At 50.0% G+C, this 21,572-nt stretch overlaps 7 protein-coding genes across 7 annotated transcripts; 6 read left to right on the plus strand and 1 right to left on the minus strand.

Moving 5' to 3' along the window:
* Positions 1 to 432: 432 nt before the first annotated feature.
* BBA_08981 (uncharacterized protein) lies at positions 433 to 1,305 on the plus strand (the record flags this gene model as incomplete). The annotated part of the gene is made up of 1 exon (XM_008604078.1): positions 433 to 1,305. One exon carries the CDS (start codon positions 433 to 435, stop codon positions 1,303 to 1,305), a length of 873 nt encoding a protein of 290 aa, XP_008602300.1.
* A 585-nt stretch (positions 1,306 to 1,890) lies between these two features.
* Positions 1,891 to 7,488, plus strand: BBA_08982 (chitinase-like protein; the record flags this gene model as incomplete). The annotated part of the gene is made up of 9 exons (XM_008604079.1): positions 1,891 to 1,905; positions 2,163 to 4,010; positions 4,075 to 4,284; positions 4,353 to 4,439; positions 4,502 to 5,293; positions 5,356 to 5,542; positions 5,647 to 5,743; positions 5,975 to 6,541; positions 6,912 to 7,488. 9 exons carry the CDS (start codon positions 1,891 to 1,893, stop codon positions 7,486 to 7,488), a joined length of 4,380 nt encoding a protein of 1,459 aa, XP_008602301.1.
* Positions 7,489 to 10,172: 2,684 nt separating this feature from the next.
* BBA_08983 (ABC transporter) lies at positions 10,173 to 10,667 on the plus strand (the record flags this gene model as incomplete). The annotated part of the gene is made up of 2 exons (XM_008604080.1): positions 10,173 to 10,337; positions 10,386 to 10,667. 2 exons carry the CDS (start codon positions 10,173 to 10,175, stop codon positions 10,665 to 10,667), a joined length of 447 nt encoding a protein of 148 aa, XP_008602302.1.
* Positions 10,668 to 12,389: 1,722 nt separating this feature from the next.
* Positions 12,390 to 15,404, plus strand: BBA_08984 (ankyrin repeat-containing protein; the record flags this gene model as incomplete). Its single annotated transcript, XM_008604081.1, has 1 exon — positions 12,390 to 15,404. One exon carries the CDS (start codon positions 12,390 to 12,392, stop codon positions 15,402 to 15,404), a length of 3,015 nt encoding a protein of 1,004 aa, XP_008602303.1.
* A 689-nt stretch (positions 15,405 to 16,093) lies between these two features.
* On the minus strand, positions 16,094 to 17,087 carry BBA_08985 (ThiJ/PfpI family protein; the record flags this gene model as incomplete). The annotated part of the gene is made up of 5 exons (XM_008604082.1): positions 16,094 to 16,229; positions 16,290 to 16,345; positions 16,399 to 16,818; positions 16,874 to 16,989; positions 17,039 to 17,087. The coding sequence occupies 5 exons, from the start codon at positions 17,085 to 17,087 to the stop codon at positions 16,094 to 16,096; spliced, it is 777 nt and encodes a 258-aa protein (XP_008602304.1).
* Positions 17,088 to 18,542: 1,455 nt separating this feature from the next.
* BBA_08986 (general amidase-B) lies at positions 18,543 to 20,213 on the plus strand (the record flags this gene model as incomplete). The annotated part of the gene is made up of 1 exon (XM_008604083.1): positions 18,543 to 20,213. One exon carries the CDS (start codon positions 18,543 to 18,545, stop codon positions 20,211 to 20,213), a length of 1,671 nt encoding a protein of 556 aa, XP_008602305.1.
* Positions 20,214 to 20,595: 382 nt separating this feature from the next.
* BBA_08987 (Protein kinase-like protein) lies at positions 20,596 to 21,333 on the plus strand (the record flags this gene model as incomplete). The annotated part of the gene is made up of 2 exons (XM_008604084.1): positions 20,596 to 20,628; positions 20,695 to 21,333. 2 exons carry the CDS (start codon positions 20,596 to 20,598, stop codon positions 21,331 to 21,333), a joined length of 672 nt encoding a protein of 223 aa, XP_008602306.1.
* Between the last annotated feature and the right edge of the window lie 239 nt (positions 21,334 to 21,572).

The raw sequence follows: 21,572 nt of genomic DNA on the forward strand, positions 1-21,572 counted from the left end.
TTGCCTGCCCAGCAAGACAGGGCAAAGGGGGCCGGCCAGCGGGTACTTGAGCCGTTCTCAGGATCAAGCCCTCTCAATACACCTCTCAATTCCCCTCTGAATATGGCCCCGGAACGATCCCGAGTCCCCCGAATTGGCTTTTGAAAGTCGTACCGTTTTCTGTTTGTGCCCTTTGCTCGTTCAGCCCACTTATTCTCGGGCCGCTCAAAAGATTCATCGTGGCCGCTTATTTCCGTACTGGCGCCCGCATCTTAGGGACTTTTCCACCCACACAGTGGGCTGGCACAACAAACCAGGGGTTGACTTGACTAGACAACTCGGGCGTCCGGCAATAATCCTTTCTTGTCCATATGCCCACCGCGCTTTCGTCTGCCTTTTCTCTCGAATTTACCTCTGACGAGAGCACCAGAAATCATCGACGGGTGTGGCATTATGCGTCAAATCGCTGCAGCGGTTTTCGCAGCAGGCGCTCTCGCGTCCGTGAATACATCATTGCCAGCCGTTGTCGAGTTTGATCTGGTCTTTCCACGCGACAATGAGACGTACTCGCTGAGTCCGATATTTCCACTCGTCTTTGGCATACAAAATCCCGAGCTGCTATCCTTCATGGGCGACGACGGCCCGCTTGTGGATATCAGGGTTCGTCGCAAAGACAACTACAACTACACCTTGTCTGCCTACCATCCGAGATTCACCTACACACAAGGGAGCAATAACACCAAAGACCAAGGTCAAAACCACGTCTATTATGTCTACCTTGACATGCGGCCTAGCCTATTGTCAGAAGGCACTTGGGAAATTGGCTGGGACGTGGCATTTCCTCATTGCTCCCGCGTTTTGACACTTCCTAACACGATGAACTGGACTCTTGCCGGCAACTCTCAGACAAGATTCCTCAGTTTTGCCATTTCGGCCGACGGTAAAGCGCCAGATATTACGAGCCCAAAGGACTGGGATGCCGAGTGTTTCGAGCCACAGACTCAGTATCGCGCCAGTGCTGGCTTCAATGTCACTGATATTCTATCTCTTGAGGGCCAGTCGGGAAACCTTGGGCGATTATTTGAAGCAGGGATGCACTCGTGCCTTGAGACTTCAGCTGACAAATTGGAGCCTGAAATCAATCATTGCGCCTCCAGGGTTGACTCTGACGCCGCCGAGAGCATTTCTGCGGCTTTGTTGGCCACGGCTTGCTCAAAGACGGCGCCACTTGCGAGCTGTCCCTCAAAGAGTGCCGCGCAGAGGACTACTCTCTCTACCGCGGGCCTATTTGCTGTATTTATCCTGGCTATTTTTGCATTTTCATGATGTTGGCATTCCCAGGACGCAAGGAGCCTGAAAGAGACTGGCTGGATCACTGGCGTAACATGTATTGGAGGGACGAGATTAAAGTGTAGCTATGAGAACTTTTTACATTATATCATTACCACAGAAAGCGTCTCCTTGGGGCTATGCCATTACACATTTAGTTCTACAGATAATATCTAATTTGCTCTCCTTTTAAACCTCGACATAGCCATAAGCTCACCAGACAAAGGCTTCATGCACATTTCTCAAAGTACAAGATTACCTTTAACCCTACTTGCGGCAAGGAACACAATCACGTAGCAGTCTTCTAACTGCGGACTCTCCTCCTTTTTCAGAGCAAAGCGCCACGCAATCTTACGATGCAGCTATGTGGGACGTTTAGCCAACTCGGAAGCCACAGGTTGGTTGATATAATGCTCCGCTCCAGCCTCGTGCCCGGTATACCAGTTGGGAGTCACCCAATAATCATGTTATTATTCCTTCCGACTAATCTGCCCAAGCTGCAGCCAAGTCCGTTGAAACTCCATGTTCGGAGCTCAATGTGGCCCACCTAACGCTATTATTACCCTGCCGGGGTTCGTCAAAATGTCTGCGTTTAGAGTAGCAACCGACTCGAGGTGGATGGGCTGCTTTACGAGGACTGGCCAACTGTGGTCTCATCAAAGACTTATTAGCCACACACCATGAAGTATGCTTCAACAGGATCTTATTTCCCTCGTCATTCCTTTTACTTGAACTCGCCACTCTTTCATCGCCTGCAATCCATTGTTTTTAACATATTCTCCTCTTTTCTTTCGTTATTCAACCTAATTTTTAATTTTTCTTGATAATTTCTTTGTTAATTTGTTTTGATGAAGTTGCTTTGGCTTCAAGCGGCTGTGGCCGCCATTGGCATCCTACCTGTTGAAGGCCAGACTCGCCAAGCAGCCAGTCCAGGCTATATTGGAAGAGACTCTGCCTGTCCCACTCGATGCAGCGTATCCGGTCCGAATCCCGCAAAATGGCCCATGTATCACCACTTTGAACAATTTCATTCTTGTAAAGAAACTTTATTCTACCAGTTTGCCCTATACGATGCTGTCGACGATCCAGACACCAATCACCACATCTATGCGTGCTCATCCTATGGCCCGGACTGGGAGAATCTTGCCAAATTTCCTAATATCCAGCCACTGGTTTCTAATGCTAATGCCACTTATGAAATCGGCTGGGATTCTGACGAAGGAGGGGGAGTTGCGTGTGAACTCCGATCCTTATTATCACAAACGCATCAATATCTCTCGAGCGGTTACGCAACCAATAATGAAAGGGCTGCATTCCTTTACGGTCAAACAGGAAAAGCTCTCATTGGCCTCCGTATCGGAAAGGGTTTGGAAAGTGCCCGCGTGGGTGCCTTGGCTCTCACGATGCTGCAAGAACACTTGGCCAACACTGACGTAGCCGCCAGTACGTTGGCTATCCAGCTCTGTCAGTCGACCTACGGTCGTGACCATACCTTTGGACTTGTTGTTACAAGCCGAGGTGGATTCTCGAGCGTGCAGGAGAAGCTTAGGTCCTGGGAAAATGGCCAATGCGTACAATTGAGTCACTCCAAGCGCATCACGGGTCCCGCCTACTTCACAACTCCTCTTGAACAGGCACTGAATTATACAAACACGACTGGAAGCTGGAATCAAACTACTTTGCGCGGTGTCAAAGTCGCGAATCGAGCAACAGGCGAATGCCGCACGGTTCAGGTCAAGTATCTCGAAGGCTGTCCAGAGCTCGCCGTCAAGTGCGGCGTCTCTGGTTACGATTTCGAGAGATACAACCCCGGAAACGACTTTTGCAGCACCCTTGTTCCGGGACAGCACGTCTGCTGCTCTGCGGGCGAGCTGCCCGATTACCGGCCGAAGCCGAACCCAGATGGCTCCTGCAAGTCATGGCCGGTCCACGGCGGTGATACCTGCGCCAGTATTGCTGCAGAGAATGGCATTACCATGGAAGAAATCGTCGTCTTCAACGAAAACACATGGGGCTGGAACGGATGCGGCAGCAACATGTGGGAGGGCACGCTCATTTGCTTGACCAAGGGCACGCCACCGATGCCGGCACCAATCGCCAACACGGTCTGCGGTCCGCAAGTCCCCGGTACGAGGCCGCCGACTGACGGTACGGATCTTTCAAAGCTAAACCCGTGCCCATTGAATGCATGCTGCGATGTTTGGGGCCAGTGCGGTACTACTGCTGAGTTTTGTATCGACACCAGCACTGGCGCGCCGGGGACAGCGAAGAAGGGCACAAATGGGTGCATCTCCAACTGCGGCACTGATCTGGCCCGCGGCGATGCGCCAGAAACATTTCGCAAGATTGGCTATTTTGAAGGATACAACCTTGCACGCAAGTGTCTCAATGTGGATGCCCGGCTGATTGATACGTCTCAATACACGCATCTGCACTTTGGATTCGGCAGCATCAGCGCCGACTACGAGATTGATATGCCTGACAAACTCACAGAGTACGAGTTTGAAAGTTTCAAGCGCTTGACGGGTGTCAAGAGAATCCTGTCATTTGGTGGCTGGGAATTCTCGACGAGCCCAAGCACTTACAACATCTTCCGTCAAGGTGTCACGCCCGCGAACCGCCTTAAGCTGGCCACAAACATTGCCAACTACATCAAGAAGCATCGCCTTGATGGTGTTGATATTGACTGGGAGTATCCTTCTGTAAGAACAGAAAGTCTCAAGTATTCTCTTGCTCCTGTTACTAATTCGACTGCGCTGTTCCTAGGCCCCAGATATTCCCAACATTCCGGCCGGCGACAAATCCGAGGGCTACAACTATCTTGCCTTTCTCGCCGTGCTGAAGAATCTTCTTCCTGGACGATCAGTGTCTATCGCGGCACCTGCCTCATATTGGTACCTGAAGGGCTTCCCAATTGCCCAAATGAGCAAAATCATCGACTACATCGTTTACATGACCTACGACTTACACGGTCAAGTAAAGACCCTACATAATCCAGCCACACTCAAAACACTCCAACTAACTATAAGCAGTGGGATTCACAGAATCAGTGGTCGCAGCCAGGTTGCCCGTCAGGCATGTGTCTACGCAGCGCTGTCAATCTAACCGAAACAGTCGAGGCCTTGGTCATGGTACGCTTTTGTGGCGATTACGAGTTCTCGGATCGCTTTGTATACTAACTCTTACCAACAAGATTACGAAAGCTGGCGTACCTTCCAACAAGGTTGTTGTCGGGGTCACTAGCTACGGACGATCCTTTGGCATGGCCAAGGCAGGATGCTACGGTCCAGACTGCTTCTACACTGGCGGGCCGGCCGATTCTCATGCCAAAAAGGGCGAGTGCACCGACACTGCTGGGTACATCTCAGACGCCGAGATCAAGGCCATCATCAACACTCCAGAGCGCGTCAACCACAATTTCCTCGACGGCACCAGTAACAGCAACATACTGGTGTACGATGACACGGAGTGGGTATCATGGATGAGTCCCGAAGTCTTGAACTACAGGACAAAAGTCTACAAGGCGTTCAACATGGGCGGCACGTCCAACTGGGCCATTGACTTGGAAAACTACGTGGACCCTCCTCCCGGCATCGGGAGCTGGCCCGCGTTTGTTATCAAGGCGAGACAAGGAAATGATCCATGGGACTATGGAGAGAGGCATGGAAACTGGACCGAGATCAAATGCGACGACCGCAGCGTGGCTGACCTACGCGGGTTGAGTCCCCAGTCACGTTGGAACATGATGGACGCTTCCGACGCCTGGAATGACGCCGTTCAAGTATACAAGTCTATTGACAGGAAAAGAAATCGCATCTTTTCGCGATCCATCTCGGACACGATCCATGGCCCCCAACAGTCGGATTGTGGAGTTTTACTTACATGGAACAACTGCGAGACTATTCAACTCTGTACTGACATGGTCGGCTCTGGGACTGGACCGGCTGGCTATGAGATTTGGAATAGCTTTGTCCTCATCCGTGAAGTGAGTCTTTCTTCTACTTTTGATCTCTCGATGAAACTGACACTAACCGCTTTTCATGACAGATATACTCCTCCTTTTACAACGCGCTCACCGCCGCTGGTGGTACATCCATCACAGGTGAAATGGCAGCATTTGTCAAGACGTTTGCTCCTGTCCCGCCACCAAAGGATGACTCGCTGTGGCTCAATATTTTGATGGATGCTGTCGGCCTTGGGTCGACGTTGGTTGCTGGCCCCTTCTTCAACTCTGGTAACGTCTCACATCTTCATATCTGTCCCTTGGAGCGTCGGGTTTTGCTGATCAAAGAGGTCCCAAACTTGTTCTAGTCTTGTCCAAAATGCCCTATTTTGCAGCCAATGCGGCAACGGCTGCCAACTTGAAGGACACGACCATGGCAATGATCTCTGGCACAACAAACATTGCAAAGGACCTTCTAGCTGGCAAATCACCGTAAGTAAAACTACCTGTCTCCGCGAGAAGCTTTGTGTTGGCAGGCAGGCAGGCACGCTCGCTAGGGCTGGCTCAGCATGGATGCCCCTAAACATCGTCATGCCCTCTGAACAGATTCCTCTCCTCTTCTCTCTTTCTTCATCATGACGAAAATACGAATTTCCCTTGCTTCTAGACTGTGTGATGACTGTTCGTGATACTTGTCTCGCTGACAAAATGGTTGAACTATAGAGAAAGCAATTGGACCGAAGATAAGCAAGATTTGTTTGCGGCGTACATGGCCCAGACGGTCGATTTATGGGGCGCTTCAATTGAAGGCTCACTGTATTGGCTGTTCAATGGTACCGATGAGGCTATCAGTGCCTTGACCGAAATCATTTCCGATGGCAAGCTGATTGCCGGCGCCAACATGAATGTGCCCGGCCCGAAAGACATATTGCAAGGGTCGGCGTCTGATATGAAGACCAACATGGCAAGGGCCTTTTTCTCGTACGCGATTCCTGCCGTTTGGACAGCCTCAGGGCATCACCCATTCGTCGTCGATTCGGGCTACGCGTGCGGGACAATCGATCCCCTCGGCATTTACATGACGGTGGACACGATGAGCAAGACCTGGGGTTGCTACGAGGACAAGCTGTACTACCTGGTCGTTCCAGAAGGCGATGCGTATAAAAACGTGCAGAACCCGACGGGCCCTGGAACGCACAAGGAAAAAAACAAGTTTTCACCTCCTGCTGGCGTGCAGTCCTTGGGTGGTGATTTATTTGGTGGGGTGACGTTGTCTGATCTCATCACTGGGTAAGTTATCGGGGAGGTTACTCTAGACCCCAAAAGCCGTATCCCTAATTATCATCTGGAAACTCGTCTCCTTGAGTAGGAGAGATAAACATCTCTGCATTTCGAGAACATCAATAGCTATGTTGCAGGCACGACACCCACTGAATCGGCCAGCGATGCCCCTCATCGTCAGCTAGCCCGCAACATAGCTGCCTCTCTTCTCTCTCCTTCATTTCATCTCTCCTTCATTTCATCTCTCCTTCATTTCATCTCTCCTTCATTTCACATATTCATCTCAGGTCTTGCTTCAGCTTGTGCCTGTTTATCATGCCCTCGCTTCTTCTTACTCTCGTTTGATACGCCACAAGCTAACTGTGGCCGTTTTCCTCAGATCCGTCCGCACTTACAAGAACAATGGCAACACAAACGGCGCTCCTCCAGCGGACCCGAGACACATCAACGCGGAAGATCTCATGAAGCAAGACGTCACGACCCCCGGCTTCATTCGTCTCCCCGTGTGCAGTCCCGAGATGGCCTTCAGGGCGTGGGACGGCCCCGGCGGCGACTCGCGCCTCAAGACGCCCAACTACCCGTGCGTCGCGCTCAAGCTGCCGGACCGCTGCGGCGACTCGACCTTTGTCGACCAGACGAGCGGCGCGTCGCCGCTCGTGTCCGACTGCGAGATGATCATCAAGAACCTGCAAAACGGGGACGGCCACGCGGACCACGAGGTGGAAAACGCGATTGGCAAGCAGCACCAGCTGGACCAGTACGGGAGCTGCAAGTTTGGCGTGCAGGGCAAGGGCAAGAATGGCAACATTGACTTTCACGTCGGCGGGCAGGACATTGTGGATCTGATCCGCGACTCGATTGATCGGTTTGGCGGGAGCGGACGGGTAGGCGCCAAGGGAAGGATGAAGTGCGACGGCACGGTGAAGAAGCAGGATGTTGAGTGGGGTTTATACTAAGGTTTTTTCTCTGAGCATGTGCTTGATTCTACTCGGTCTGTATATTTTTCTCCTTTGTTACGTCACTTGATGTCCTTTTCCCGTCACAACTTGTTTCTACTATTATTAATAATCTGGCCAATGCCAGCAGATTCAAAAATATTCGAAATAAAGTAAATCGCAACGTAGTAGAATATTCAGCCGCTTCACCGTGAGATTCAGCGTACCACACCCACAGCACCAACCGCCGCTAGCTCCGGCCTTCGCTGTCACCTGTACTAGGGACCCCTTAGCGGGCACCCACTTCCACAACCATCCCATTCTCCCTGCCTCTCCTCATCTTGCCACTTCATACCATAAAATCCCTACCCTACTCCTCTGGCCAGTTCCAAATAACTATATTCGGAGATGGCAAAATCTATATTAAAAGCGAAAATGAAACCCGCCCGCCCTAACAACTTCGCGTCACCTCAAGCATGCTTGACGATATACAAGCAGTCAAAATGCTTGGTCTCGACACAGTCATGTCCGCCATCGTTGAAAGGCTCCAGAGAGTTGGGATAGAAACCTCCAAGATCTTTCGACAGCTACTTTTTTGCAATGTTCTCTTGTGTAAGACTTGTGCAAAATTTCTTCTCACTTGCTGGGCTGACTCTTCCTAGCCGAGTGCCCACAGAACATATCACCGCTGACTACCTTTGCAATTAACGTAATCGTTACTTTTTACCGAGAGAACGGCTCGCTTCTCACTTCTCAGGCATTCACCTCGATAGCCTTGATCAATCTTCTCACTGTTCCAGTGATCCAGCCTGTGCAGATTTCGCGACGCCTTCTGGGGAGTGATGGCTTGCTGCGCAAAGATTCAACAGTCATTATAACAACGCCCAATCGTAACAAGCCCTAGCGACACTAAAAAGCTTTCCAGCCGCCCGAAACCCTGCTGATGCGTAATAGACAAGTTTTTGAGCTTCGCGGACGCTATTGTCGCCCTGGAAGACGGCCGAATTATAGAAACCGGGACTCTGCAAAGTTTCCTGGATCGGAACCGATCTGTTGTAAAACTTGGACTCGATTCTCAAGAGGAAGATTCCGATCTCAGAGATGGCGCATTCAGAAGATACAACAATGCCACGTTTGGAAGATTTGGTTGTTGAATCGTTGCCATCCACACCACAGAAGCAAGATGGGCACGACCAAGTTCTGGATGCAAAAGCGCAAGCAAGGAGACTGGTCAGTGTATAGCCACTACCTTTCCAGCTCTGGCTATTCCATTGTAATTCTTTTTTCTGTCAGCATGCCATCTGGGTATTCTGCACCGAGTTTGCGAGTTTGTTCAAGCTATTGCCCTCATCTTTAGGCTTAGACTGGCATAGCAGCAGCTGTCTGGCTCAAATGGTGGTCGGAGGCTAATTCTAACAAGGACGCTGGCATTTTCATGGGCGTATATACATTTCTCGGACTTCTTAGTATCATCGCAATTGCTATTTCTTGCTGGTAAGATATTATTTGTCGAACTATCCTTGCCTCCCTGATCATTTTTTCTTCTGTGATACGTTCGGCATCGTCAATATTATATCCAATTCTGCCATCAGCCTATATTCAGACCTGCTGACTAGCACTATGAGGTACACGCCTGGTTTTGAAACTCAATATCCACGCTGACTAGGGCCCAGAGCACCTTTGCATTTCTTCGCGAAAGTCGATACAGGAACTTTGATCAACAGATTCAGGTATGATCTTGCGAACATCTTGTAGAAGCAAAAGTCATCTCTGACAGACATTCCACAAACAGCCAAGACATGGAGCCTATCGATACTGTACGAGCCTGCCTCTTGCCATGATAAACTATATTTCTAGTCCGTTATATACTGCTTAGACTGGGACCTGGTTTAAAAAGCTAACATGATGTAAAGCTGTATTCTCTGTCGTAGCCAAAGGGATCATTCTACTCGTGTTTTCGCGCTACTTGGCAGTCATGGCGCCTGTTCTCATGATGGTATTATATCTGCTACAGTCTTTCTAATTTAAAACGTCGCGTCAAGTCATCTGCTTAAGATTGAAGCCAAAGCGCCCCTGTATACGCACTTCATCGGATCTGTCGCTGGCGCTTCCACAATTCGAGCCTTTGACTGGCAATCCGAATACAGGGAGCGCAACGGCCACCTCATTGACCGAGGACAAAGAGCTGCATATCTGCAAAGTTGCATTCAAATATGGCTGGGCCTTGCATTAGGATTTGCTCACCACCACCATTGCCGCAGTGCTCGTCGCTGTGGTTATGACGTGGAAGGACAAGTTCAGCGGCGGAAATTAGAAGTTGCTGCAAGCACGACGGAAATGGCGCAACATTGGCCGACGAGAGGCAAGATTGAACTCAAAGACCTAGCAGCCGCTCACGCCCCGTTGGCAGAGCCCGTCATCAAAGGGCTTAGCGTAACGATTGAGATTGAGCCGTCCGAGCACATTGCCATTTGCGGTCGATCTGGTTGCTTAAAGACTGTGTCTCAACACCGCATTAATCTACGTAATAAGACGCAGGATATGACCTAACGTCATTAGTCCACGGTACTCTCTCTACTTGGCACGATTGACATGCGCCAGGGAGAAATTTTGATGGACGACGTTGATATTTCACAATTGCAAAGCAGCCAAATTCGCGCCCGTGTCAATGTCGTCCCTCAGCATCCGCTCCTCATACCTTCAACATGGATCCTACAGGCAAATCTTCGGACAACGATATCATCAGAGCGCTAGACCGTGTACAGCTTTGGAGTATCATTTCAGAGACGGATGGTAACTTGTCAGCGCAGATGGATGTCGATGTGTGGTCCGCTGGGCAGAAACAGCTTTTGTGTCTTGCACGGGCGATGGTAAGGAAAGGCTCCGTGCTGATACTCGACGAGGCCACGAGCAGGTAGGAACATGCCAAAGATGGTGAAGGCTCAATAGACACGATGATGAAATCTGACGAGCAAGTAGTGTTGACAGCAAAAACAGAGGCACTCATGCAGGACACGATAGACGAGATCTTTCAGGACTGCATTATCATTGCGATCATGCACCGCCTGACCCACATTACTCGGTACGACGAGGTTGCTGTTGTGGATGAGGGGCATTTGATGGAACATGGTGCCCCCCAGCCTTTTGCTGAGTCGAGACTCGAGGCTCGCTCAATTAGACAGGCTGAAGGTGTAAATTAATTGCACGTAGTGGAGGTGCACATCTCCGTAAACAATCAATATACCGCGTGTCTCAGATGAATTAAGCGAATACTACATGGATGTGTGCCCATAAAAAGCTACTATACCCAGCCAACAGCCAGCTATCAGTTTGTCTTGGTTCTACTAGCTGTTGCACTGTTGCCGTATGCGTGAACTATAAAACAACAGCCTATTGCAGCAGTGCAGCAGCTGGAAACAACAAAGACACAAGACTGACAAATTTACCACAACCACGTAAAGACAGGGAGAGGGGGTTGTTCCCGAAATCTATCGCTGTACCTGCGCTAGGAAGTGGTGTGTATCGGTCGCCTCCCGAGAGGTAGTTTGGTAGTCAAAGGGATATTTAGTGGCCGCCACTGTATTTAGCAGCTACCGTGCCAAGTACTACCCAACCAACTACCTCGGAAGGTAGGTGTGTGGCATGTGTAAACTAAATATGAGCTGAGATGCGCTTTGGCTATCAAGTGTCGAGCTAAAAAAGATCAACTATATATGTGACTGACTCGCAATTTGTTCAAACGAGCAAGCACCGCCTCCATAATCTCCGCGACCTCTTTTTACTGCGACAACCTTTTATGATGCTCATAGGCAGAAATAGGCTTAGTGTTTGGTGAATCGTAATCAAAAAATAAGTCCGTGCCACAATGTGCATGTAAACTTTAAATCCTCCTCATCAGTGGTGATAGGCGGGACCAACGAGAAGGAACAAGACTTGAGTTGACAGCCCCAGCAGGGCTAGTTGCATCGATGCCCCGAAACTGAAATGATTTACATTGGTTGCATTGCTATGAGGAGATCGGCCAATAACATTGCATAATGTTTCGTCTACCACAAACATTGCCTTTGTAGTTCTCCGTAACCCCATTTAATTTTCAACAAAGTTTTGCCACTGACTGCCTAGTTTGCTAGCACCTAATACGGATACAGTGACTAGCTCCGGTAGGTCGCGCTTTTGTACGAGCGCTGCCTGTCCCTGTCTGTCAACTGTCAACTGTCAAGTGGTGGATGAAAAACGTAGGTACCTACGGTAGCGCTAGTTTAGCACCGTCGACCGGTACCTAGGTAGGTAGTGCCCTATAATCACCACTAATCATGGCCGGACAGCCCGAAGGCCGCTATACAATTTTTGTCCACCGAGTCGTGTCGTGCGAGTGCCTGATAAAAAGAACCGTAGCGCAAAGTCTAGCGTCTAGTGCCCTATAACCGCCAACTAATCATGGTCGGACGACCCAAAGGTCGCTACATCTTTTTACCCACCGAGTCGTGCGAGTGCCTGTCAAGTTGGTGGACGGAAAAAAAACCGTAGCGCAAGTTTTAGCAAGTCTAGCAAGTTCTAGTCCCCTACCACCACCACCTTGCACCACTAATCATGGTCGGAAGGCCCGATGTCCGCCATGTTCTTTCATCTACCGAGTCGTGCCGGTCCCCTGTCAACCCTGTCAACCCTGTCAACCTAGGTACCTAGCAGCCTAGGTAGTAGTGCTGGTTCCCTGTGTTTCCACACCTCTACGTCGTGTGGTCGCTATAGCCGTGCGCGGTGCGGGGCGAACACGTGGATTGGTCGCCACCAACTCCGCCCAGCCTTTTTTTCTCCTATCTCATCCCTGCTTAGCTGTGAGGCTGACAAGGTTAGGCGATGCTTTTAAATACGGCAGCTTGCTGTTGCCGGAATTAAGTATGTAAGTATGTCAGACTGCCGATATGAGCACCGTTCAACGACAGGTTTTTTCCAATCTGGAACGTTCCAAATCCATTTTGGACGATGATAAACTGCTTCCGACCAGCGACTCTTTTCTCGTCAACCTTCAGCAAGCTCTAGATCTCCCGCACACGCCTGCGAGCCCAGACTCAGCTACTGGCGACTTTGCCGGCTCTCTCAAAGAGTTCTCTGCTACTTCCTGGCCTATTCCACCGTCCTCGACTCCTAACAAGCAACTTGTTGTCTCATCAGATCGAGAAATGGAAAGATCTCCCGCCAACGACGCGCAGTCGCAATGCCTCTCCTTCTGCGGCAGTGTCATCGCCTCGTATGACAGTATTGCCGAGAAAATGTCGGGGTACGCCGGCTTGGTGTCCCACCTGCCGCACTCCTTCGTTGTGCTCGCAAAGGAGGTACTAGGCGCCTGTGATGAGCTCTCCTCCATCTACGGTGGCCTCTCCAACGCGGTGCCCGGCCAGACTTTGCCCGCTGATCTCATTACCGTCATGAAGAAGAACTTGCGAGGTGCCCAAGACCAGGCGCTTGTCCTTGATCAAGTCGTGACCAAACTTCTCGATCATGAACGAAAGGGCGCCATGAGCCGTCTGCGCCGCGGGTTCGGTAAGATGTTCAGCGACAACCACATCGAAAGAGTGACGAGCGGAGTCACCAAAACGCACGAGAATCTCAAAGTTGGATCTCTCCTGCTTCAGTGGAAGGTTGGATCGCCCCGCACCGAAAGCGAGCTCGGTATCGGCTGTATTAGTCTCGCCGCCGCCATTGAAACCGCCACGGGACAGCCACTGAAGCGATACGGCTACGCCAAGAGTATGCACACCGATGATGCTGCATCGTACCATGCACCGGCTATGAGCTCGGCAGCATCGCAGCATCGCAGCATCGATGATCAACGTGCCCTCAGTCGTCAACAAACGAACCATGTGGCGAGCCCCCCTCTCAACAGCCCTCCTCTCAATATCATCCACAATGACAAAGCGTCCTCGGTCAACCACGGCTCCCTTCATGGCATGAGTTCGGTTTTCTCGAGCGCTGAGGACAGCTCGGCGACGAGATACACGATGAGCTCGACGGAAAGCTCCAACGATGGACGCGCCCGACAAGCGAAGAGATTGCCAATCCACAACGAGTGGGACAAGCCTGATGAGAACACCGAGTCTGCACTCGATAGTATCGTCGAGGATATCAAGGGGCTCGATCTTGATAGCTCCGAAGTTGTGCGCAAGAAAAGTCTACCACTGGACATGCCTCATCGTGAGCCACGAACCATGGTAGCTCGTGATAAGCCCAACAGCGCTGAAGCCCTCGTCTCCGCTATACGTGCCGGTGATCATAGAGCCGTGCAGGAGCTTCTCGACTGTGGAGCTCCGCCTGACACTGGCGCCGAGTCGCATGCTCTCAACGACGCCATTTCCGGCCGTGATAATGAGGGTGTGCGCCTGCTTCTCTTGTATGGTGCGAGCCCCAACGCATTAGACAGGGAAGGCCAGAGCCCGTTGGCAGTTGCCGCAGACAAATCTAGTCTCGAAGCAGTCATTGCTCTACTCAAGTACGGGGCGAACCCGAATTCTGCTGCCAGAGGAACTCAATCGGCGTTGTCCATTGCCGTTTCCGCTGGTAACGCGCAGATCGCTCATGTTCTGCTCATATTCGGTGCAACTCCAAACCAGATGACAAGCAGCGGCAATACCCTTCTGATTGAGTCGATTGGCAAGAAGTCGCCAAAATCGCTCACCGCCATGCTGCTCAAGTATGGGGCGGCTCCCAACGAGAAGAGCCGCGAGGGAAAGACGGCGCTGTTCGAAGCCATCACCAACGGAAGAGACGACATTGTAGGTGAACTGATCAAACACGGGGCAGACCCCAACCTGCCTGGCCCGAAGCACATGTTGTGGCCGGCGCAGAGCTACCCAGAGTGCTTGCGAATTTTGCTAGCCAACGCTGCCGACCACAAGAAGACGCCTGGCATCATGGAGCTGGCCACGAGCATCAACAGCATAGATTCCATCCGTCTTCTTCTCAAGGCGGGAGTGGACCCCAATGCCAAGAAGGACGGCGTCTACACACCGCTGTGCACGGCAATTCGCGATAACCGCGCCGACATCTTTGAGCTGCTGCTTCGCAACGGAGCGGATCCCAACGTGCCGGCAAGCGAGTATCCGGCATTCAAATGCATCACGCACCACCGCGAGCACTTCTTGCCGCCGCTGCTTGCGGCGGGCGCCAAGCTCGATACGCCCAAGGGCATTGCCGAGACTGCAGTGGCTTATAAAAACCTCAAGGTTCTCAAGTGGTTGCTCGAAAAGGGCATCGATGTTGACGACAAGTGCCCCAAGGGCTACACGCCACTGACCACGGCCATTCGCGAGAACAATATTGAAGCAGTTGAGACACTGCTGGCGTACGGCGCGAATCCGAATGTTCGCGGCCAGGACTGGCCAGTGTGCATGGCCGTGCGTTACCCGTCCATTCTGAAGCGAATCCTGTCTGTGCTCCAGGAGCCCCGCGCCTTCAAAGGTGTCATGGAAATGGCTGTCGTGGCCGGCCAGCTACAATCGGTCAAGCTGCTGCGTGCCGCCGGCGTATCGGTGGAAGACCGCAACGGCGGCGTCTTTTCGCCGCTGACGTCGGCTATTCGCGAGTATCGCACCGAGATTGTGGCTTTCCTCATTGGCGAGGGCGGCGCCGATGTCAATGCGCCAGGCGAGCACTTGCCCATTGTCAAGGCTTTGCGACGCAGACAGACGGACAGCACGGAGATTATCGACATGCTGCTCGAAAAGGGCGCCGATCCGAACAAGATGTACCGCGGCTGGAACGGCATCATGCAGGCCCTCGAGAATGGAGACTTGGATATGCTTAAGAAGTTGGCTGGCAAGTCTGGTGTCGACCTCGATGTTCGGGATGAGCTCGGACGCACCGTCACGGAGATTGCCATCTCGCGCCGGTGGGAAGATGCTGTCAATGTCTTACTCTCAAACAAGGCCAAGTCGTCGTGAGTGAGAATTCATGTGGCAGACGCCGAGTTACTTATACCCTGTATTTAATTGGTGGCACTAATAATAGTTTGTTTTGGATACGTTTAATTAGAATCTGAATATAAAAGCCCGTAAGGGCTGCTTGATTGATACCTTGAAGCCTGTGCAAAGTGATTGACTTGATATCATCGTCCTGTTTGCTTGTTCAAGAGCCTCGGGGCACGCGACGTGATTTTCATAGTGGTACTGTAGTCGTGTTTCATGACGCATCGCGACAGAATGCCTGCCACTCATTGCTAACATTTTTTTTTCTTTTTTTTTCCCAATCAACCAGCGGGTTAGAGTCGCTCAGCAATGCTATCTGCCCGGTAACGCTTGTTCACTCAATTTAGCTTAATTGTTCGGCCGGCGAGCGATGAACTGGACCGAATACCCAGCCCTGTCATGCACGACATGACCGCAGCACCAACGCAACCTGGTCAGCAACAAAAGACGGTTGACAAAATACAGAAACAAAGCAGCATTAAAAATAATACCATTAATCAAAGGATAGATCTCCTGCATTCTCTGAATCATCACCATGCTCACACTCCTAGCCAAGGTTTAGGCGCATCGTACTCGGCACATGGCCTAGGTTGTTCTCCTCGGCAAGTATCTTCCAAATAGTCTGAGGCACATGTATTCCTTAGAAACCCTTGGTAAAGTTTGCGTTACTCTGATTCGTGGTTTTCAGGCTCGTTGCGTGCTCCTCTCTGTACAGCAAAAACCAGCCTCTCGGACAACTTTTGCGCATCAGCTTGACACCTACCGCTAACATAATTGAACTGGTCATCCTCAACTACAAAGCTATGATTGCGACAAGTGTTAGCCCGACAGGATCAGCGTTCATGCATTCACTGTACTTACGGTAGCGGGCTCCAGCTCGTCTTTAAATGAGTTTTATCTTCCAATTTCTTTTGCACCTGTGATGATTTCTTAGCGTTCTGGACGCAGACAACGAGACGTGGAGACGAACCGCATGTTCAAGATCCTCACTGTCGCCTCCATACACCTTGCAATAATCTCCGTCCATGAATGGTCTCAGTAATCGAAAAGCCGCTTGTTCAAACAACGACGGTAGGACTGCAGTGATGCAACCATGGAGAACGCTGCGTCCACCGTCGGTATTCGTATCGGCCAATACCTTGACGCCGTGGCATATGGCTCCAATGACATTCGCGCTGGGCTTTCTAGTCGTTGGAAAGTATTCCTGCAGCAATTTGTGTACGACTTCCGAATCGAGAAGCTGTCGAATCGAGTGATCTTGTCCTCCAGGGAAGAACACGAGGCTGAAGGCTTGGAGATCGAAGTCGGCCGCGGACCAGCTCAGAGCGTTCTTCCACTCGTGAGAGGCTATCATTGACGCATATTTGAGTTTCACTGATCGTGAGGTTGCCTTTCAAAAGACGGGTTAGTGATGGAAAAGACTAGGGTTACGGCAGATACCATACAAGCGATGTTATGCCCTCAAGCATTCTTGCATCACATAGGGGCGACAGACCCTTTTCCGTAGCGAAACTCACTTCGAAGCCTGCGTCCCGAAATGCCGTGTAGGGAACTGCAGTCTCTGTCACATGTTAGCTCGTAAAAGCATCGAGGAGGGAAGAACTATGTACCTGTCGGGTCGTGGCCATAGTCGGCCATCATAATGAGAGCTTTCACCATGGTCTATGCCTACTAAAAATTTAAGATGACAAGTTTCAATATATTTTTCTAGTACGATTGATAAAGTTAAGCAGTGATGATGGTTAGCTAAAAGAAAGCGCGACTACTTGCTAGATCCGATGATGCTCGGATGTAACCTTTCAGTGCCTATGACTGTGGAAACCTAAGACGGCCAGCTAATCCGTCACGTACAGTAAATACCGTGAGAGCCCCTTGAAATCCTGTTTGGTTAGAATAGCAAGCCCTCGCGTATACCGTTTGCTCTCTCGACGGATTTCCGCAGCTTCGAATAGTATACGTGCCCGCACCCGTCGCTCCGCTTAGGTGCTGTAGGGCTAGGTAGCCGCTATAGCCTCGTAGGCAGACACTAAAGACCACTAACTTACAGGTAAAAGTATTATAGTAGATATTAATTCTATATATATATTATAAAAGAGAGAGATATATAATATTAGATTTCTAAGAAAATCTCCTTTCTAAAAATAGAAAAGGAAAAAAAATAATTTATCTAAAAAGATATAATAAAAACCCTATTTTTAAGTACTATTTTTTCTTTTTAGTTTCTTATAAATAGAGTTAAAGATGTAGAAATAAAATAATATATTATATAATTATTAATCTTTTATTAATTTTTTTTATTTTATTTTTATTTTTTTATGTACTATTTTAAAATATTAATTCCTTAAAAGATCTAGATTTCTAAAAAGTTTTAATAATATTAATTCTATTAGTTATATAAAATAAAACTTTTAACTTTTTATATAGAAGAATAATTAAAAGATTTTATTTTAGTTAAAATATAATTTTAATATTTATATTAGCTTTTATATAAAAGAAAAACGTTTATAACTACGTGGCTATAGTAGCTACCTAGTTCTATGTTCTTATCTTCTGTTACCCCAGCCTTTGGCAGCTGCTGCCTGGGCGCCTACCCCATATTTCGGCGCGGCTGTGCGAGATCGATATCGGAATGCGCGGACACCGCCACAGGAAATACGCAACTCGCCAAGGAAATCGTTGGTCGATCGTTCGATTCTGGGTTAGAACGGTTGCGTAATGGGCTAATCAACATTGAATGCATCATATAGAGTTGATGGTCGAAGCTCGCTGTAATTGAATATAGCATAGCCTCGACATGACTTGATTTAATGCCGCAGCTTGGTGCCGCAGCTTGGTAGACGCAATCATCGGCAGTTGCAGCGATTATCATGTAAATCTCATGGATTGTTAATTGTGTTTAAAAGCTTATAAACCCGGAAGATGTCCTAGATATGCAGGAAATGCTTTTCTACTCAACTCAGGCTCATCATTTATTCTATTTGTCTCGACATGAAAACCACTTTCGCTCTTTCTACTCTCGGTGTCTTGGTGATTCTGCAGGGAGCACTTGGATATGGTGCTCATCACAGCCCACACGACGTTCGCGGCTCATCAATTGCCCGCTCACCTGCCATCATGTTATCTGCACGTGCTGGAAATGACACCCCGCAGTGGGAAAAGACGGTCAATCGCAAGAGGGCGGAGCGTGAGGCACTGATTCCCTCGGAATGGAAAGTGACGCCGCCTTCCAACGGCACCAGCTTCAGCCCCCGTGAAGTCGTCATTAAGAGTGGTGTTTTGTCCACCGAAGAGTTGGACATTACAGATACTTCAAAGTACGATCTCACAGAAACGGCGAAAAGGATCGCTTCTGGTAATCTGTCAGCAGAAAAGGTTGTGACTGCTTTCTGCAAGCGCGCAACTGCAACGCATTCTCTGGCCAATCACCTTACTGAAATCAACTTCAAAGCGGCTATTGACCGCGCCAAGGAGCTTGACAGCATCTTTCAGAGAAATGGCTCTGTTGTTGGCCCTCTCCATGGCATCCCCATGACAATCAAAGATGCCATGGACTTGAAGGGCTTTGCTGCATCTGAGGGGCTCACTCCACTCGCAGACGCTATTGCGCCTGACAATGGCGTTCTCATCCAAATCCTCATCGACGCCGGTGCCGTCATCATCGCCAAGACCAATATGCCCCAGACGGGACTTGCGGCGGACTCCAACAGCATTCTTTGGGGTCGTACCTTGAATGCCCATAACAGCCGGTTTGGCGCGGGAGGGTCTACAGGTGGAGAGGGCGTGTCAATGGCAACAAGCTCGTCTCTTTTTGGTGTCGGCTCTGATGGCGCAGGGTCCTGCCGGATGCCTGGCCATGCCAATGGAGCGATTGGCTTTCGCCCAAGCGGATCCAGGTTACCTCCCGGCGGCCGCAATCTGCCCTGGTCTCCAGGTCGCATTGGTATTGGCCCGGCAGCCGGCGAGGGTTTCTTTGCGCAATCGGTCCGCGACCTTCGTCTGGTCTCCAAGATTGTTTCGGATGCCCAGCCTTGGGAAAGATCAAGCATCCAGCTGTATCCGAGCCCTTGGCGCAACGAGACAGCGCCCAAAAAGCCCCGAATTGGAGTCTGGGATGTGGAAAGCTCGAATACTTTTATTCATCTGTTTCCTCCAGTGCTGCGTGGCTATAGGGCAGCCGTTGATCGGCTTAGAGAAGCCGGCATTGAGCTGGTCCCATTCAATCCTCCTGACCTCAGCACGGTATGGGATCTTTGCAAGGAATTTCTTCTCTTCCAAGGTATTGAAGGAATTACCGAGCTCATCTCACAGGAGCCCATCACTGAGATTGTCCGCCGGACTGGAATCTTCGTTCCGGATTCCCCGCGGTTCCCCATTAGCGTGCAGACGCTGTACGATCTCAACATCAGGCTCATGAATCTAACAAGCATCGTGGATGACGAGTGGAATAGCAGCGGTGAGCCTTTGGACGCTTTGCTCTCTGTTACTGCTGCAAACACTGCGCTGCCGTTCGATCAATGGCTCGACACCTCCTACACTTCCATTTACAACAGCGTTGATTTCCCCGCCATCAACCTGCCTCTAAACATGACGGTCGATCGGAATCTTGACGCCAAGTATGAGAATTTCAAGCCCTTTTCTCCGGAAGACGAGCGACTGGAAGCACTGTACGACCCAGAGAGCTTCCATGGCTTGCCTCTGTCCGTCCAGCTCGCGGCTCGAAAGTTTGAGGATGAGAAGTTGTTGGCAATTGCGGAGCTGATTCATCCCATCATCACGGCCAGGTAATGCACTCAAGAGTAGGAGATGAACAGTCAAGTAAAGAAAGAGCGAAGGCGAAAGAGACTTTAGAATGAAGAAGACGCGATGCGCTTGCAGAGACGTGTTTACTTGATTAATGCAACTCAATCCCTGTTTTTCGCACCTGATCTCTTTCATAAATGTTACTTACGTTCCCAAAAGTAACATGTTTAGTAAGATCTAAACTTAGTAGGCACGGTAGTACTCCTTTTATAGGGTGCCTCTGTGAGCCAGCATGCCTGGCCACAAGAGGCGGTCAAGTGGTACCCTAGGCAGCAGCGCGCGTCCGTGCCGTCTACTCTACCAGGCACTGCATGACTCGCCTCCTTTTTTCTCCCCATATAAAAAACAAGCATCTCCATGATACATGATGGACAAAGCGAGAGCTGACAGAGTTATCCAGGTAAAAACTCTCCTGAACCTTTCTTTCGGTCTCTTATTAAGCTTAAAGTTAAACTTGACTGTCTAGTTTACCTTTGCTGGTTCTCCCCTGAGGGCTCGGGCCGAGCGCGTCGACCGTGTCCACGACAATGTCCAATATATAACCCTTATCCGCTCCAAGTTCATGAAATGGATCGCCGCAAGCCTGAGTCACCTGCCGGGCTTTCTTCTTAGGCCCTTGCAGCAGCTGCTGCCGCCTCAATTTTATCTTCCTGGACGTCTTGTTCTCAAGTCTCGTAAGCCTGACTGGGACGATGAATTTGCTAATGAAAGGGTCATGTATAAGAGGCTAGCGCCGCTGCAGGGCCGCATTATGCCGTACTTTTTAGGGGACGCAGTATTCGATGATATACCCTCGATCGTGCTTTCGCGTCTAGAAGGTATGCCCTCATACAAGCAGGGTCCTACGGCACTGCCGGCGGAAGATTTTGAGCGGCAGCTCGAGGTTATTCTTCGAGCCTTTACTAGATTTGGAGTTATCTATGATGACCCAAAACTCGATAATTTTCTGGTGGTTGAGGGAAAGGTTATGGTAGTTGATCTGGAGAGTGTATGTGAGGAGAATGAGCAGGACCAGGAACTTGCTGTTCGGTCCCACCGCCTACATATTATGCCAAAGTATAGAAGATACTTAGATGACCTATCTAATCCTTACAGCGTGTATTAATATTGAGTTGTAAATCACCTTATTATAGGCTGCTGCCTAGCTCAGACAGATCTGCCCTGTGCCTGTCCCCGAAGGTAGCCCTGCCTCGGGACGGATAGTTGGTAGTGCATCCAATTCGACGAGAAGTTCAATATTATTAATAGCAGAGTATTGTGTTTTAATTGCTTCGGGAAGACAGTACTCGAGCATAATTATTTTGGGCCAGCTGCTGTTATACTTTTCAGCACATAGTATCCTAT

The sequence above is a fragment of the Beauveria bassiana genome (genome assembly GCF_000280675.1).
Source record: "Beauveria bassiana ARSEF 2860 unplaced genomic scaffold BBA_S00043, whole genome shotgun sequence".
Classification (NCBI taxonomy): domain Eukaryota; kingdom Fungi; phylum Ascomycota; class Sordariomycetes; order Hypocreales; family Cordycipitaceae; genus Beauveria; species Beauveria bassiana.